The 16,666-nt window shown below is 37.2% G+C and overlaps 2 protein-coding genes across 2 annotated transcripts; one reads left to right on the plus strand and one right to left on the minus strand.

Moving 5' to 3' along the window:
* Positions 1-1,018: 1,018 nt before the first annotated feature.
* LOC121809256 (AUGMIN subunit 6-like) lies at positions 1,019-7,090 on the minus strand. The gene is made up of 13 exons (XM_042209787.1): positions 6,756-7,090; positions 6,582-6,638; positions 6,400-6,494; positions 5,768-5,918; positions 5,125-5,250; positions 4,876-5,032; positions 4,253-4,313; positions 3,913-4,174; positions 3,558-3,683; positions 3,218-3,373; positions 2,871-3,120; positions 2,318-2,788; positions 1,019-1,551 (listed from the first exon to the last, which is right to left on the minus strand). Exons 1-13 carry the CDS (start codon positions 6,969-6,971, stop codon positions 1,511-1,513), a joined length of 2,169 nt encoding a protein of 722 aa, XP_042065721.1. The 5' UTR covers positions 6,972-7,090; the 3' UTR covers positions 1,019-1,510.
* A 3,951-nt stretch (positions 7,091-11,041) lies between these two features.
* On the plus strand, positions 11,042-13,302 carry LOC121809276 (plant UBX domain-containing protein 1-like). Its single transcript, XM_042209810.1, has 7 exons — positions 11,042-11,184; positions 11,828-11,924; positions 12,020-12,088; positions 12,218-12,285; positions 12,377-12,509; positions 12,591-12,695; positions 12,866-13,302. The coding sequence occupies exons 1-7, from the start codon at positions 11,110-11,112 to the stop codon at positions 13,066-13,068; spliced, it is 750 nt and encodes a 249-aa protein (XP_042065744.1). The 5' UTR covers positions 11,042-11,109; the 3' UTR covers positions 13,069-13,302.
* The last annotated feature ends 3,364 nt before the right edge of the window (positions 13,303-16,666 follow it).

Below are 16,666 nucleotides of genomic sequence, written 5' to 3' on the forward strand. Positions count from 1 at the left end.
TTCAAATTAAAAGGTTTGGGGCATATACTTTTAATAGGAGAAAAGGGTTGATTCTGTCACATCATTTGAAGTGTTTACTCGAACATGACTCATCGTTTAGATGGCTTCATTTGGTACCCATCGTTTCATCCCATAAAAAATTCCCCATAACCATATTTCTAATGTGTCAACTAGATGTACAAGTTATTTATGTATGTGTGTAACTAAAATTAAATAAGAAAAAAAAGCAAAAATAATACTTTTAACATCTCAGTGCAATCTTAGAAATAAGAGAGCCAAAATTATTATTTTTTTAGAATATTTTATTCCAAAAATGAAACGTGGGATACCAAATGATAATTTACCTAAACGCTGAAACATTTTTGAATGAACCCCTTTAATTACTAGTATTTTCCATGTAAATAAACTCAATTTATTGATATTTCAAGTTGTCTCTATCATTCATTATAAATAAACTCAATTGCTTGATATTTGACGTTGTCTCTATCTTGAGACCCATTAACGAGATGAGATTATTAGAATTTGAAATGTAGCTAAGATTGGGTTAATTTGACAATATGAGACATATGAATGCAGACAAAGTCATTACTCTTTAAGACAATTTGAGTATCAAAACTTGTACTTATCAATCAAAATTAGCAAGTTGGAAACATTTTTGCATTCCAAGCTAAGCTAATAAACACAACTTTGTGATGTGGTATAAGTGAAATAAACAGCTCTAATAATTAATAGTAATTGACAACCACCCTTAACGAACCCATCACACTTGACCGAATCACAAGATTGAAAAACCTATCATAAAATTAAAATTATCAAGAAAGCATACCGGTTCCAAACAAAATCCAATAATATGAATCACAAATTACATTGACAAATTCTTACACAATAGATAAGTATAATCTACTAACTAGATTTATCTAATTCAAAGTCATCAATCAAGCTACAACAACACAGTCACCACAATAATACAGTACAGAAATCAAAGAATTTAACAAGAGCACATGGGAAACATATCTGATTCACAAGCAATGATAACAAATGGAATTGGAATGTAACAAATATGGAAATAAATGATAATCTACAAATTGGGCATCCACCAATCAATGCATTAGTGTAATGTACGAATTAGGACAGGACATATATCAACACTTATACAAGTGTGCGCTGCGGCCAACGAGAAGGGTTGTCACATATTTTAGGTCGCGGTGAAGCAAAATGTCAGTTACCTCAAGACAAAAAAACAAGTCTTTTCCAAGACCACATTTCTGCCTCTAAGATATGAGTAATGTTTCCATACACAGTTACACTCCAGTATGCTTCTAGCCAAATCAGCAATCCTCGTCAAACTGAGAAATGTCACGTACATATATGCAAAACAAAGAAGGGAGTAGACAGATCATACAAGTACCACATCAGGGTAGAAACTCCGGTTGAAAGGAAACCAAATGCATTCGGCTAAAGAAATATATCTCTTGAAGAGATGCAGCAAGTTTTCTACACTTATTTAATGTCAGTGATCCATCAAGGCTGCTTCAGTATCAGATAAGGGAGCTGCAATAACAAGACAAGATTCTTTCATCAAATAATGGTGAAAAAAGTGGAAGCATCCATTTCATCAAACACAGAAGATGTTAGACAGTGATCAATCAACACGGAAGTGAAGCATCCATCTGAGGCACAAGACATGGAAGTTGATGGAAAAGGACAGTAAGTGTTCCTTATCTAATATGACACAGACTCGGAAAATCTTAGACAGTAATCCATCAACATTCATGTTTTCTTACTGTGCGAGAACAGAAATAAAAGGCACAAAAACAATAGGTAACAAGAAACCAAAACACACGTGCATGCTTCTAACATTTGCTGTCTCTTAAATCTAGGGTCATAAATCGTCCAGAGCCTTTGTCCTAGCGGCAAGGAGCTTAGACATTATTGTATGAGGTGTCGAGTTCGAGCCCTCTTGACATCAGTTGTAATTTCCTCCTTTCTATAGTATAGAAGTTTATTTGTAATTTCCTCCTTCGTATAGGAGTTAATTTTTTTTTTAATCTAGGGTCATAAATCAGGTTACGAGTTAGAAGCAACCAGAGGGAATGACAGCAAAAGTGACTTCTAAAGAAGCTCAACATAATTAAGCAGTAATGTCTACTTAATTATGATAATCATACTATCATAATTAAGTAGACATTATTGCTTAATGATTTCACACTTAACAGAATGGAAAGCATGTCAACAACCAGAAACATCCAAGAGTATCAGTACCATCTGGAAACTAGAAAATCAACAAGCCTTGTGTGCACTATGAATTATGACGTACCAAGCAAATCCTCATATGAATCTGCCAAAAATGCAGTATCCATTAGCAAAGCAGGAGAAAAATCCTCAGCCTCATCAATATCATAGAATGACCTATGTGCATCAGAAACCGACGAGTTTGACCCAGCAGCAGAGAGGAAGCTGTTCACCCCATCAAATTCATCAAGGGAATCGATATCATTCAGTATGTCTGTAACTCCACTGTACCTTCTCCCAACATTATTGTCCTTAACATGGGTCTGAAGCAAGGAGGAATCTGCTTGAGATGTGAAAAGTTGTCTACTCTTAAGAGAATTAATTTTGTTATCCTGAACGTGACGAGACAATCCAGTCCCAGAAAGCGGAACAAAGTAGTGCTCAGAACCATCATTAGAACGACTGTCTTGCGAAGATTCCGAGTTGCTTGTTTTAGACAAAAGAGCAGCTTCTCGTACAGACCTCTTCAAATATTGTACAGAAAGAATATCCTCATCTACAGAAACATTTGTATCAGAAAAAGGTTAGGCAGACACTAACAAATTGATATCACCAAGGACAGGAAACAAATCACAAACCATGTGTTGGTTTATCCATCTGACTGTTTGATGGGGGATTTTCTACAAACTTTTTGTCTATTATGTTTTCTGCTGGAATGACTTGAGCCATATTATGTCGCTTTTGCATGTTTACACCTTTTCCAGAAGAACAAGGTGTCGAACTAAATAGTGGAGGCAGCTTCAGAGTAGGGGGGCTAGCAGATACGTTTTCAATCTGAATGGATGACAATCTAGAGGTTATTTCAGCCACATCATCAACACCACTTTCCTGCGCATACACAAATTCATTGAAAGCAGTTAGATGCATCATGAACCCCAGAAATTTCCTCAAGAAACAAAAGGGGAAGCGTATATATATAAGTTACCAACGTCCTTCCACTGCTCTGTGTCTGGATGGGTGAGTTTAATCTAAAATTCATGACAGGAGGGGGATTAGATGATATGCTATTCACTTCCTCGGTAAGTTCGGAGATTGAGTTTTGTATGGTTGGAGCTACATCCTTTAGTTGATTAATGAGCACCTGCATTCACAGAATTTCATAATATATCATGCACTCTAGCTAAGCCATTCGATAAAATCAATTTACGGGACAAAGCCATATGCTGTAAGTAAAGAGGATAAAATACCAAGAATCATAACAAACCTTGGACCCCTGCATCATTGCAGGTGCAACCATATTGAGTGTGTCAATAACATTTGATTACCTGTATGCTGTCTAGGTGCTGCCTGTGTTCAGCCAGTGTCGCAGCCAATGACTCAGCATGACTGCTGGTATCACCCTCATGCCCACTTTGGAGGAGCTGCGGGCCCTCTCCATCATTGGCTTTTGACTGCAATAAAATAACATAAAGAGTTCACTATATTGGAGAATTAAACTGCAAGCATGCTATCCAATGTTAACGTTAAGAACAAGAATATAGACATTGTAAAATTCATTGTATCAGCAATTGGGGTAGAGGAAAATATCTAGAGCAATCAGATAGTGCACCTCATAATACACCAAGGCACCTAAAGCAGAAAAGGAAAGGAAAAAAACTGGTCCTGCACAACAGAGCATACCAGTTGGAGGGACTGTTTATGGATACGCTGCAAGGCATGCGTCCATCGTCGTAAAACTTCAGCAATATCAACTGTTGGCTGCCCTCTAGTATTTCTATCATCAAGTCGAGAATACTTTTCTTCATTTTTGCTCTCTGTAGTTACATCTGTTTGTGAACTCTCAGTTTCCTCATTACCTAGTTGTTGAGAAGTCATACTAGAGGATGACACTAACGAACTTTGATCCATCGCTGCCAACAAGGCCGAACCAGAGATGCGATACCTGTGAGAGAATGCCCAGCATAAGTCCATTACAAAGCTAATGCCAACCAGTAGGACCCAGAATCACCTCAAGTATTACCTATGCTCTCGATGAGCAATAAGATCCTCAATCGGGCCTGAAGCAAGGACCTCGTGTTGACCTGTGCAAATAGGAAATATGGGACCATTCAACATTGCATGAGATAGATTAATCTACTCTTGTAGTTCGTATACTGTAACAGGAAAAAGAAAATGCAGGCATTTTACGAAGATTTCACCATAAACTAAGGACATGTTTTAAGTACTCCCTCCGTCCCGGACTACTCGCACATTTCCTTTTCGGCACGGAGATTAAGGAATGAGTGTATAGCAAAGTCAACAATTGCGGCTGTAGGTGATAATTTTTACTAAAAATGGAAAGAGTGCAAATAACTTGGGACGCCCAGAAAGGAAATAAGTGCAAGTAGTCCGGGACGGAGGGAGTATTAATTTGTAGGTTATCGACACACAAAATGTCCGATATGGGATTTTAGAGTGAAAATCTCATTGTAGTTCATCGAAAGGTAAAATAAAGTATGCCAACTGAATATGATAAAACTTTCTCGCATTATACAAAACAAAATTGTTGTTTTATTTTATTTATGAGATTCCAAGCTGTAACTTAGAGTAAATAAGTTAAGAAAATTTAGAGAACCACGTAGGAGTACAAGGTGTACAACTTACTCTTGCGAGATAACAAAGATTCCCACATGCGTGTAGCTTTTTGAACTATATGAGAATTCTGACTTGAGCTAGATACAAGCTGATCCCAGGATTCACCTTCGAGTTTTACTTTGTTTCTCAAATCATGAAGTTTTTCAAGCTCTTGCTGTAAGTATGCCTACATAAGCAACCATAAAGGAGTTTAGACGAAAGTCTTCCTTCCATAAACAATGTTGTCTTATTCTCAAATACACCATTAGGATATCTTACCTCTTCAGCACATAGACCACGGAACTCAGCTGTCATTTCATGAGCCAGATCAGACCACATTGCTTGCCTTTGCACTGCAGTCTCTGCATTTTTCAGAAATCTTCTTCTTTCCAGAGCTATCCTCGCCTGCATAGAATTTTTTTAAGGATATTTTAGGATAGCATATAGAAATCAGAAAACTCCTCCTTACTGCAATCAAATTAAGGTAGACATTAAACAATAAACTATCCTTAAAGAAGCAGGTGTGCAGATATACTGCATATGATCAATGAAGGTATTACTAGCTTGAAAACCAATATCACCACAATCATATCCTGATTTTATAATGTTGATAAAGAAACTAAAATGGTTAATGAGCAAAAATAACATAACAAATAAAATTGAAGTAAACGAATTAAAGAAGCTAGCCGGTTTGCATGTTCAAACATAGAGGACAAAAATTAAAAAAAATAGCATGCTATTCTCCTATAAAACAAACTAATATGGTTCTATAAATAACGAACAAAATTCTGATATAAAACAACCACATTTCCAATAAAAGTAGCCAAGATCCCCTTCAACCCAGAGCATGGAGAGAGCACCTACAAGCTGATAATAAATCGTGCCAATCGTCATTCTAGGGTGAGCTAAATCAAAGACTTACCTTAGTAACAGGAAGCAGTGTAGCTGCATGTGAGAAAGCTACATCAGTTAATGGAGCAGGCAGTGGATTTGATGCAACATCAGCTGCAAATGTTCGCCTATGTACCTCTCTCAGAGCATGCAGTGAAAGCTGCCATAAGAGTTCGACGAATCTGTAACAAGAACAGGAACATCTTATTGCAATCGCACTTTAGGAGTTTTGAAGAAATTGACGAGTCCAATTTATGGAATAGTGCCATACATGTAGTCTTGAAACATATAACAGAGTAAAAACTCAAGCCAAACTTCCTCCAACAAGGTGGAAGTTATTCTTTCCAAAATTTCAAATCGGGACCAATCCTTCCCATTTCTTGGATAGCGAAGTTTAAAACAACTTACACAGGGAAATATTTGTGGTAGTTTGCTTCAATCCAAGTCAAACCGCTTTGTCCATGATCATCTACCGACTTTATTACTAAGATACTTGACCATACTTCTATTTTACTAAAACTATCTACATTTACTGATTTGGGTGGATCTAACTAGCAAAATTTCCAGATTCTGGGTGATAGAACAAAATCACATCAAGGTAAAAGCTACCAAAACCAATCCAAACTATTAAGATACAATCTAATCGGTAACTGTTGAACCAACCTTGGTCCGCAGCAGGTTGCAAGCGATGAAACCCTTGAATTACTCCTCGGCAATGCACCTTGTGATTCCAGCTCACTTATAATCCCTTGCACGACCTGAATTTCACTCCGTATCACAGTCACAAAATTATAAAAAATATAATATCACAAATACAGTAACCCAAAAAATCAGTAATCATTTACCTTCCGAAAATCCCTAGACTGAGCCGAATCAAAAATCGGCCACACCTTATCAAAATCCTGCATCAAAATCATCCAAACACTTTCACACAGAACTCGAAACCCCTCATAACGACACGTGGAGCTTCCACATCCAACAAAAAAACTGGATACAGAGAAATTAGAAAAAGAATTTGCCTTGGCGGATTGGAGCGGGCCTCGGAGAGATGATAGGATGAAGTAGAGCAGCTGCTCGCCCAATTTAGGGTTAGAATGGCGGAACAAGCCAACACGAGGCGTGCCGTTGTTGGAACCGACTCCGATTACGTTCGGATCCAGGCCGAGCAACAAGCAATTGGTGTACATTGCGCTCTCCAGCTCGATTTCTCTCTCCTTCTCTCTGTCCATCGTCATTCGATGGCCGCCGACACCCTGAGTGTGTGTGATTTTTCCGGGGGGGTTTGCGCTTTTCCGATTAGATTTCGTTTCTGGTTTTGATTTTTATGGGTTTCTCTCTCTAGTTGAAATTTTTTTGAAAAAAGATGAGCCCCTTCATATTACACAAAGGTCCTTATTTATGCCATAATTCATTTCTACGCTTTGCCTAAATAATTTATTTCTTTCAAATTAAAATGTGCTCCCTTATTGTGATTTGTGAATAATCATAATTTGATGTGATTATCGGTTTATATATTTTCTCTTTAAAACAAAATTTCATGTTGTGGCATGGAGTTAGAGCATCATTCCAACCATTTACATTAAACTCAAACTCATTTTAATGTAAAGTCAAATCAAATAATGTTTTTATTCCAAATATTTACACTAAATTCAAACATGAAAAAATATTCTATATTTACCTTTTTTATTCACAAATTTTGAAAATGTAATTTGGATTTGTTTTAGTGAAAATCCATTGATTTTACAGAACCCTTTGAGTTAAATGTATACTTCCTTTTGTATTTTTAGAGTATCATTTGATATTGTTTTTATGTACAAAGTACATAGTTATTAAAAAAAATACAACGAAAAACCTTAGATAAATTTCACTTTTTTTAGCTACTTAAGTTTTCTAAGCAGACATGTAACTAATTTTAGAAAAGTATGAATTATTTACTTATTAATTCGTCATTGAAAAATATAAACTTTCTAATTTTAGAGTAATTAAAAATATAATATCCTACATATCAATTTATTTACAATTTGTATCATTACGCTATATTACTAACGATATGAAATCCCTCTCCACCAACGCTACTTACACTACCATTTATTTTCATTTCTCTTTACCTTAGTTTATCAATTAAGTACTACTACATAATAAAACTCGTATCGAACCACTTTTAAAAATAAGAGCGTTTAAATTTCATTTTCTCAATCATTACAATTGTTGGAACTCAACACACTAATGTTTGTAGTGGTACTACTTCCACCGTGTCTGCAAATAGGAGTCTCATTTCTTTTCGATACGGGTTCGAAAACATGTTAAGAAATGTGGATAGAAGAAAATTAACGGAATAGTGGTTTGTCTCACTTGTATATATTAGTTTTAAATGATATGTGAGAGGAATGAGTTAGTGAAATGTAAGCCTTTTTACTATTTATAATAATTATAAATCGAGACTCCTATACGTGGACGGATAAAAATAAAAAAAAGATACTCCTATTCGCAGACGGAGGGATTACTTCATATCGCAATGCACGTTAGTATAAGAGTATTAATAAATTACTTGTTACTACGATGGATTCAAATGCAGATAAAGAGATTCAAAGGGACCGATGTGATATATTGTAAAAGCTGCTTTAGAAATGAGGGTTGGGTGGGACCCAAGCCAAGGATGACGGAGTCACGTTATTTGAAATAAGGGGGAGGGACCGCCGGTGCACTCATTTGCCGGCCAACCTCCGCCACTATTGCTGTCGTCTTTCGGTGGTTACAAAGCTTTTGCTTTCTCATTTTTTAAGAGCATCCACAATGGCGGATGTCCCAACGGACGTCGGACCGGTGTGCCGGACGTCCCGTGCGGACGTCCACCATTAGGCATCATGCATACGGATACGGACGTCTGCTGCGGACACCGGAGTTCCGCGGCTTATCGGGACGTCCGTTGGGATGTCTGTCATTGCGTTCACACGACGGACTTCCTGGCGGACGTCCCATTTTTTATTATTTTTTGTAGATGTCCGTCATTGTGTAGTGAGATGTTCTTATGACGTGACAGTGCAGTGGGATGTTCTTATGACGTGGCCGAAGGTATTTTTGGGAAGTCCGTCGGAATGTCTGCCGGGACATCCGTCCCATTATGGATGCCCTAACTTTCTGTATTTACTTATTTACGTTTTTATGTTTAGAGAAACATATATCAACATTTTTCATCCAAATTTCAAACTCCAACGGTTTTGGAAATGGAAATTGAAATTGAAATTGAAATTTAAATTTAGACTAAATCATTGTTGATTGTGAGAAACTTGTAATGGTTTGTTGAGTAGCGCACATGGAATTATTCCCCATTGTTAATGTCGTCGCATCGCTATTAGATTTGTGCAAAACGAAGTTCTCAAATCTATTTATATGTTGTTATTGTTAATATAAGTGTTAGATTTGAGAAAAAAAGGTCTCCGTCATTACTAATAAACTAATAATTTAAATATTACCTCAATTTAAAATATTTAGTCTCGGGTTGTTCAATTTGCAAGGTAATATTTTATGATTGAATATATATATATATATTATATTTGGTTCATAAAATTGAATCTCAAAACTTAATTTTGGATAGATAGTTTTATGATAATTATTCATCTCCTCCGACTAAAATAATCTTACAATTTAATCATATATTAACATTAATCTTAGGAATTCAAGACACATATATTTGTCTCGGACTTGCTCTTGCAAAATGTTTCAATAAAACAAACTCAACAAGAAATGAAACAATAAAAATGGTAGAAAGGAAGAAGATGAATGTGTTTCTATAATTTAGATGGATGCTTGGAACCTATAGATATTCTACAAAACAATGAAGACAATCCGAGACAACTTTCATGAAAACGAAAATCTAATGACTCCACAAAACTAGCAACGGAAAAACTAGTAAAGCATTCAACCTAATCCCGGCAATAGATTGGAATGCAACCACAAGAAATTTCGATAAATCTTTAAAAATGAAGATGGGTGCTCACAAATGGAGTCTTTGTTCTTACAAACATCATCCAAGCAACCCAAGAAGAAACCCTAGTTTAGTATTTATACTAAGGTAGGAAAATAGTTCAAAACGCTAGAAAAACACGCAAAAATGTGTCATGGAACAAGTTCGGCGAGTCGCCACTTTGGTATGGGCACGAAGCTAGCAACTCGCTTGTGAACTGCATCAAAAATCTCGTAGGTAGTTGGCGGGTCGCTGGGTTTGTACTGCTCCGCCCAGCCTTCGTCCAACGGCCACAACTTCTTCATTCGGGATCCGATTAAGGCGTACAAGGTACTCACGCGAAGCTATTTCGAAGACGAAGATAATGGTGGTGAGATAAGGAATTTGGACATCATCTTGACAGACAACGAATGATTTGAATCAGACTCCAGCTCCGTTTTGGCTCATTATATGCTTTCACTCCTTTTATTGGTCATATATGGATAATCATATAATAATAAGTTATGACAATTAAGTGACACCTTACAATATTAATCACATTAGCATTGGATGACACGACAAACTTTTTTCTGTGTACACCATTTTGTTATCAATTTTCACCAAATCATCATTCTAGTTTGAATCTCCGTTGTTTTTATATAAATTTCACTTAAATTTTGCATTTCATTCGTACGCTTGATTGCCAAATATACTTATTCTAACTATAAAGAAACCTTATTCATAGTTGGAGAAGATGGAATAGGGAAGCTTTCACGAAAACAATTCAAAATCCTGCTCTAGGAAATACTTGATATTGACTGTCTGGATTCACATGAATAAATATGTTTTGATATACAAAATGAATGATAATTAAAGAAAATAGCATAAAATTTATTGGATGAGAGGTATGAAATTGTAAGAATTGTGATCTCGTGTAGAAATTGAGGAGAACAGTGATGTGACAGAAAAGTTCATACATAAAGATATTCATTCTTATAACAAAGTTAACTAATATTGGAAGATTTATCAATACTTTTTTATTTTTGTTTTTTTAAAAAATATATTTTTATATTTTCATGTTATTTCAGTTTGAATCGATTTCTGTAGTCTGAATATTAGTTTTTGGGGATATATATATATTTTTTTGAATAATTAGATTCAGTTCAAATTTAATTTTAACAAATTTCAGTTCAATTGAACCCAAAATCGAATGATCACCCATAAATAGCCGGTATGAGTGCTTTAAACATGTTTCCTTAATTATGCTGTGGCAGTTTAATAATGTTTCCATATCTAATCTCATAACCAAACCCAATACCCGACCCGACCCGACCCGAATAAAGCAAAACCCAATTCCCAACTCTCATTATAAAAATAGGGATTAGATAAACAGCTCGAGGGAATCGGCGAAGGTGTTGCTTTACACGGTGATGATTGAATCTTCACCATCTTGGAAGCGTAGAAGGTTCATTGCTGTTTCTCCTATGGAATCAGAATTGGCTAAGGTATTTTTGTAAACCTTTTTTTTTTGCCTGGGATTTACTGGTATTTTTGCCTCGTATGGCTTATTTGTTGCTTGAATCTACTGGTCTAATTGGATGATCTTCAATTCTTGTTGAAAATTATGAGTTGCATTTGTAAGTAGTGCTAATTTTGGGGGATTGAGAATTTATCAGTTTCGGTGGGGAATGTTGAGGAAGTTGTTATAGCTGAGTTCAGAAGTTGATTCATCGAGAAAATTTGATGTGATGTGATGTGATGTGATGTTCTTTTTTCGTTCATCAATCCGTTGAGATATTGAAGCTTTCCATCCTTAATTGAAGCACCGCGTGTGAGAAAATTGCGTTTGGAGGACTAGATATAACTATACTCCATATTTTACTCATGAGCCCTAGCTTTTGGGATGTGTCGTCCTGAAAATTTTGTTTGAACTACGTCACTTCTTGATTTTATCTGGACACTATAGGTGAACTAGCTATGCTTCTGTACAAAATTGACTTATCTCAGCCATTCTCCATCTTAGCATTTACTCCCTCCGTCTGCCATTAGGAGTCTCATTTCTTGGTGGCACGGGTTTTAAGAAATGTTAAGAAAAGTGGGTGGAAAATCAGTTATCTAGAGATTTAGTAATTTTCGTTGTGCATCCAGGGGAAGCTTGCTGCTGCTAGAGAAAAGTATGGACGAGATATCCGAGTTTTTGAAACATCTCTGGCTTCTGCAACCCCTTCAAATGTTTCTGATACGGGTAAACCCAGATATCTAGTTACTCATATACTAATCAACTAATGATGTTTCTATTGATGGTATGCTCATTGTTTTATCATTTACTAACTTGTGCAGAAGAGGCAGATGACTTTTACGAGTTCACAGCAGAGGATTACTTCCGGGTTTTGGCTTCTAAAAAAGAAGGTACTTCAGAGTTTGTTCCAATTTCTGATTAGTTTTTCCTAGAATAGACGGTTTATTTGATAGATGATTGAATTATAGATCCGTGAATCTAGAAATGGTAAAAATTTTACATCATCAAACTGTGTGCAGATAAACACTTGAAGACAAAAAAGATCCGGGAAGCAGAGGAGGCTGCTAGAAGATCAAGGATACCAAAGGTGTAACTCTGAAATCTTTTGTCAATTGCCTTCTGTTTTTTGTAATATACTTTTATTGATCATATATCATTGCTTGTCTTGAACTTGTCAGCAAGCAGTGATCAGAGTGCGTTTCCCTGACAATTTTACATTAGAGGCCTCGTTTCATTCATCGGAGACACTTCAAACCTTATTTGATCTCCTGACCAAAGTGATTGCTCGCTCTGATTTACCGTTCTATCTATGTGAGATACTATACTGCGTGTTTTTCTTTCTCAAGAGACCCCTTTTTGTTAGTGTTAGCTCACAATGTGGTTGCATTGCAGACACCACGCCCCCAAAGAAGCAAATTAAGGATTTTTCCCAGGACTTCTATTCTGCTGGCTTTGTACCTGGTGCAATCGTGTACTTTTCATATGGGGTGCCCAAAGGTAATATACTTTCTGCCTATTCAGGTCTTTCCAAAACTTTGTTAGGTCCTCCGATAATCAGCGTGAACTTGTTCCCTCATTAAACAAAATTGCCGTAACTTGTCTTATCTGGCTGCATTTGAATATCTTCTTAGCCTGTTCCCTTATTTGTCTGTTTTGAGTTTGTTCAGGTGATGATGGTGCATACACGGGTCCCTCCCTTCAAGAAGAGGTTGTGTCGTTGAAAGGTCTGGAATTTGTAGCACAAGAGGCGGCTCCTGAGCCAACACCTGTGGAAGCAGCTGCAATGAGTCCCTCCGTCGTTCCTGAGCAGACCGAACAAAAGCGGAGTGAGAAGAAGCAGGTGGGCAAGCCGAAGTGGTTGAAAATGTGAGCCATTAAGTCACCCTGTGAATATTTTATAAAAATTCAAATCTACTGATTGTAAGATGGGATTATGCTCTGAAAATGTAATGTTTGGTTAAAGATCTTGTCTATGATTGAGATTTGAATAAATCATTGGAAGTTGGACAAGGCATTCTTGATAGCGCTTGTGGTGCTCGAATTTTGTATTTTACTCTCTTATCATATGTTATAAAGCTAAGTGTATGCATATGTTTTGTAATTAGTCCTATTACTTTTTAATTAATCAGTTTAATTTCATTAATAAGAAAACATAAAGTCTAACTATATTCTGTTTAAGGTCTGCAAAAATGCAAATTTCTATTTAGTATAGTACTATCGAAAAAAGGGTAAATAACAACAATAAATTAGTATACCTAAAACATGGAGATTATAAAGTCGTGTTTAATTTGGTGTGGCTAGTAGCCTCGACGGCGGCTGATTAATGCAGCCAATCACCAGTCAACAATCACAACAAACTCTTTTAATGAAACACAAACACCAATTTTAAAGAAATGTGTTAGAAATAATGGGAAGAAATTCTCAAGCCGTGTACAGGCGGTACTCTAACTATTACAATCGAAAGAAACTTGCAGCAAATAGAGGAATGAAAATTACAACGAAAATAAAGCAAACCAAATTTATAAGTCGAGTCGAGGAAAGCCCTCTTTCCGCAAGACAAATTACGCCCCGGCTAGTGCTCACGGAATGGCGTATTGCCCCCAAAGATAAAACGACTTCCTCCTAACGTGTAGAAGCACCTCAAACCCGGTAGGCACCGGCGAACTTGATGGAGTTCCGAGAAACGAGCTATGCAATGCTCCTATATGTGAACTAGGATGTAGAGAGCTAGAGAAGAGAGAAGCTTGTTGTGATGTTCGTTGTGTATTCTACTCTCCCAAGCTCCACCTATTTATAGGATGGGGGAGGCCACCTCAAAGGTCTTGGCATTAAGGGATACCATAAACCAAAATGAGGTGAAAGGTCAAAGGACTTGGAAATGAAAGGCTAAAAGCCATTCCATTTCACACGTTTCCAACAATCCCCCACATTGGTTAGAGCGTTGCAAGCTCAAACCAATACCAGACACAAATGCATGTATGCAGACTCTTTGCTCAATTCTCGAGAAACAATATTGCATTTGGAATAGTAGCTTGGGGCTTTGAACTTTCCATAGTCAACACTATCGGGCATACCGGCGGCCTGGTGGACGTGATGCCTTGAACCATTCCTCCTTGGTGTATACCGAGACAATAATATTGACACAATATTATTTACAAACTCATCAGTTCTCACGTTTATGTCCTTTACTGGCCATAGAACACCACTTTGGATTCATAAGTGATTCACATGTTGAAGCGGCCCACACTTCTTCACTTACATAGGTGATTCTTTTCCAGGTATCCTGCAATACCCACCTCCTCGAGGTTTATAAGAATCATTAAAAGTCAAAACTTAGCCTCTTACCACATGCAGGTTACAACACCCAATGCTTTCTAAAGAATGGGCGAAGATTAAAAATCTTCCGAGTGTTACAACTAGATTCATATAGCTTCGTTTTCCCATTGAACCAAGCCCATGGGATCTCCAATCGTATGGTTGGGTTACCACTATAATCATCTTTTAAGATGTGGTTTTCAGTCCCATTCCTTTTAGCAATTTATGCATTTGATCACGGTTTAAACCTTTTGTTAACGGATCCGCTAAGTTATCAACTGACCTTACATAGTCAACTGTGATAACACCACTTGTGATCAATTGTCTGACGGTATTATGTCGCCGACGAATATGTCGAGACTTACCGTTGTATAAGCCACTATGTGCTCTCCCTATAGCTGCTTGGCTATCACAGTATATCACTACTGTCGGCACTGGCTTCTTCCAACATGGAATACATTCTAGGAAATTTTTGAGCCACTCGGCTTCTTCCCCTGCTTTATCCAATGCGATAAACTCAGATTCCATGGTGGAACGAGCTATACACGTTTGTTTCATCGACTTCCACGAAACAGCACCACCCCCCACAGTGAACACATAACCACTCGTCGAGAACGAGTCTTTTGAATCAGAGATCCAATTTGCATCACAGTACCCTTCAAGTACTTGGGGATATCTTGTGTAATGCAACCCAAAGTTAAGAGTATACTTCAAGTATCTTAAAACTCTACACAGAGCTTTCCAATGTTCCTTACTTGGGTTGCTCGTAAATCGGCTCAACTTGTTTACAGGACAAGCAAGATCAGGTCGAGTACAGTTTGTGATAAACATCAAACTTCCTATGACCTTTGCATACTCTTCTTGAGCAACAGAATCACCCATATTCTTGCTTAGATGGACATTGAACTCCAAATGAGTCTTTGCTGGCTTACAGTCAAACGAGTTGAATTTCTTAAGCATTTTCTCAACATAATGAGATTGCGTTAAGGCAATTCCCTCATTAGCCCTCAATATTTTGATTCCAAGAATCTCATCAGCTAGACCCATATCTTTCATATTGAAATTTCTTTTCAACATGTTTTTTGTCTCGTTAATAATGGCACTATCGCTGCCCATTATCAACATATCATCAACATACAGACACACAATAACAAACCTGTTATCTGTGTTCTTAATGTAAACACATTTATCACACTCATTGATAGTGAATCCATTTGCCAACATCACGTTGTCAAATTTCAAATGCCATTGTAATGGTGCTTGCTTCAACCTATATAATGACTTTACCAGTTTGCATACTTTACGCTCTTGCCCAGGCACAACAAACCCTTCAGGTTGTTCCATATATATTTCTTTTTCCGGATCACCATTCAGAAATGCAGTTTTCAAATCCATTTGGTGAATCTCAAGATTGTGCAAAGCAGCAATCGCTAGAAGCACCCGAATGGAAGTGATTCTCGTAACAGGTGAATAGGTATAAAAAAGTCATGCCCTTCTTTCTGCTTAAAGCCTTGGACAACTAGGCGAGCTTTGTACTTATCTATAGTACCATCGGGCTTATATTTCCTTTTCAGAATCCACTTGCACCCTAAAGTCTTACAGCCTTCAGGCAAGTCTACTAACACCCAGGTGTTATTTCTCATGATGGATTCAATCTCACTGTTGATAGCTTCTTGTCACCACGCTGCGTCTTGGCCAGACAAAGCTTCCGCCACTGACTTTGGTTCGTCATCCAACATAAAAGTTATGAAGTCGGGACCAAATGTCTTAGCAACTTTAACTCTTTTACCACGTCTTGGTTCAACATCCTCAGGACTTGACCTCGTCCTTTTTGGAGGATTAGAACTAGTGGATTCATCCATCATTCTTTCACTAGAACGATCCTCTTGCCTCTTACAAGGGTAAACATTCTCAAAGAATATAGCATTCCTTGACTCAATCGTTGTTCCTTCAGCCACGCCAGGCACAGCTGACCTATGAACTAGGAAACGATAGGCACTACTATTAAGTGCATGGCCAATAAAGATGCAATCGACTGTTTTAGGGCCTATTGCAACTTGTTTCGGAGGTGGCACTTCTACCTTCGCTAAACACCCCCACACTTTGAGGTATGAATACGAAGGTTTCTTCCCTTTCCACAACTCATAAGGAGT

Source organism: Salvia splendens, chromosome 6 (assembly GCF_004379255.2).
Source record: "Salvia splendens isolate huo1 chromosome 6, SspV2, whole genome shotgun sequence".
NCBI lineage: Eukaryota > Viridiplantae > Streptophyta > Magnoliopsida > Lamiales > Lamiaceae > Salvia > Salvia splendens.

Bases quoted from the DNA above. Each gene is read 5' to 3' on its own strand.
- LOC121809256 (XM_042209787.1), bottom strand. From the start codon at position 6,971: ATGACGATGGACAGAGAGAAGGAGAGAGAAATCGAGCTGGAGAGCGCA. The intron at 3,684-3,912 runs GTATGCTCTGTT...ATTTTATTGCAG, and splicing joins ATAAACAGTCCCTCCAACTG to TCAAAAGCCAATGATGGAGA. The intron at 2,789-2,870 runs GTTTGTGATTTG...ATGTTTCTGTAG, and splicing joins GATGGATAAACCAACACATG to ATGAGGATATTCTTTCTGTA.
- LOC121809276 (XM_042209810.1), top strand. From the start codon at position 11,110: ATGATTGAATCTTCACCATCTTGGAAGCGTAGAAGGTTCATTGCTGTT. The intron at 12,286-12,376 runs GTGTAACTCTGA...TGAACTTGTCAG, and splicing joins GAAGATCAAGGATACCAAAG to CAAGCAGTGATCAGAGTGCG. The intron at 12,696-12,865 runs GTAATATACTTT...GAGTTTGTTCAG, and splicing joins TTCATATGGGGTGCCCAAAG to GTGATGATGGTGCATACACG.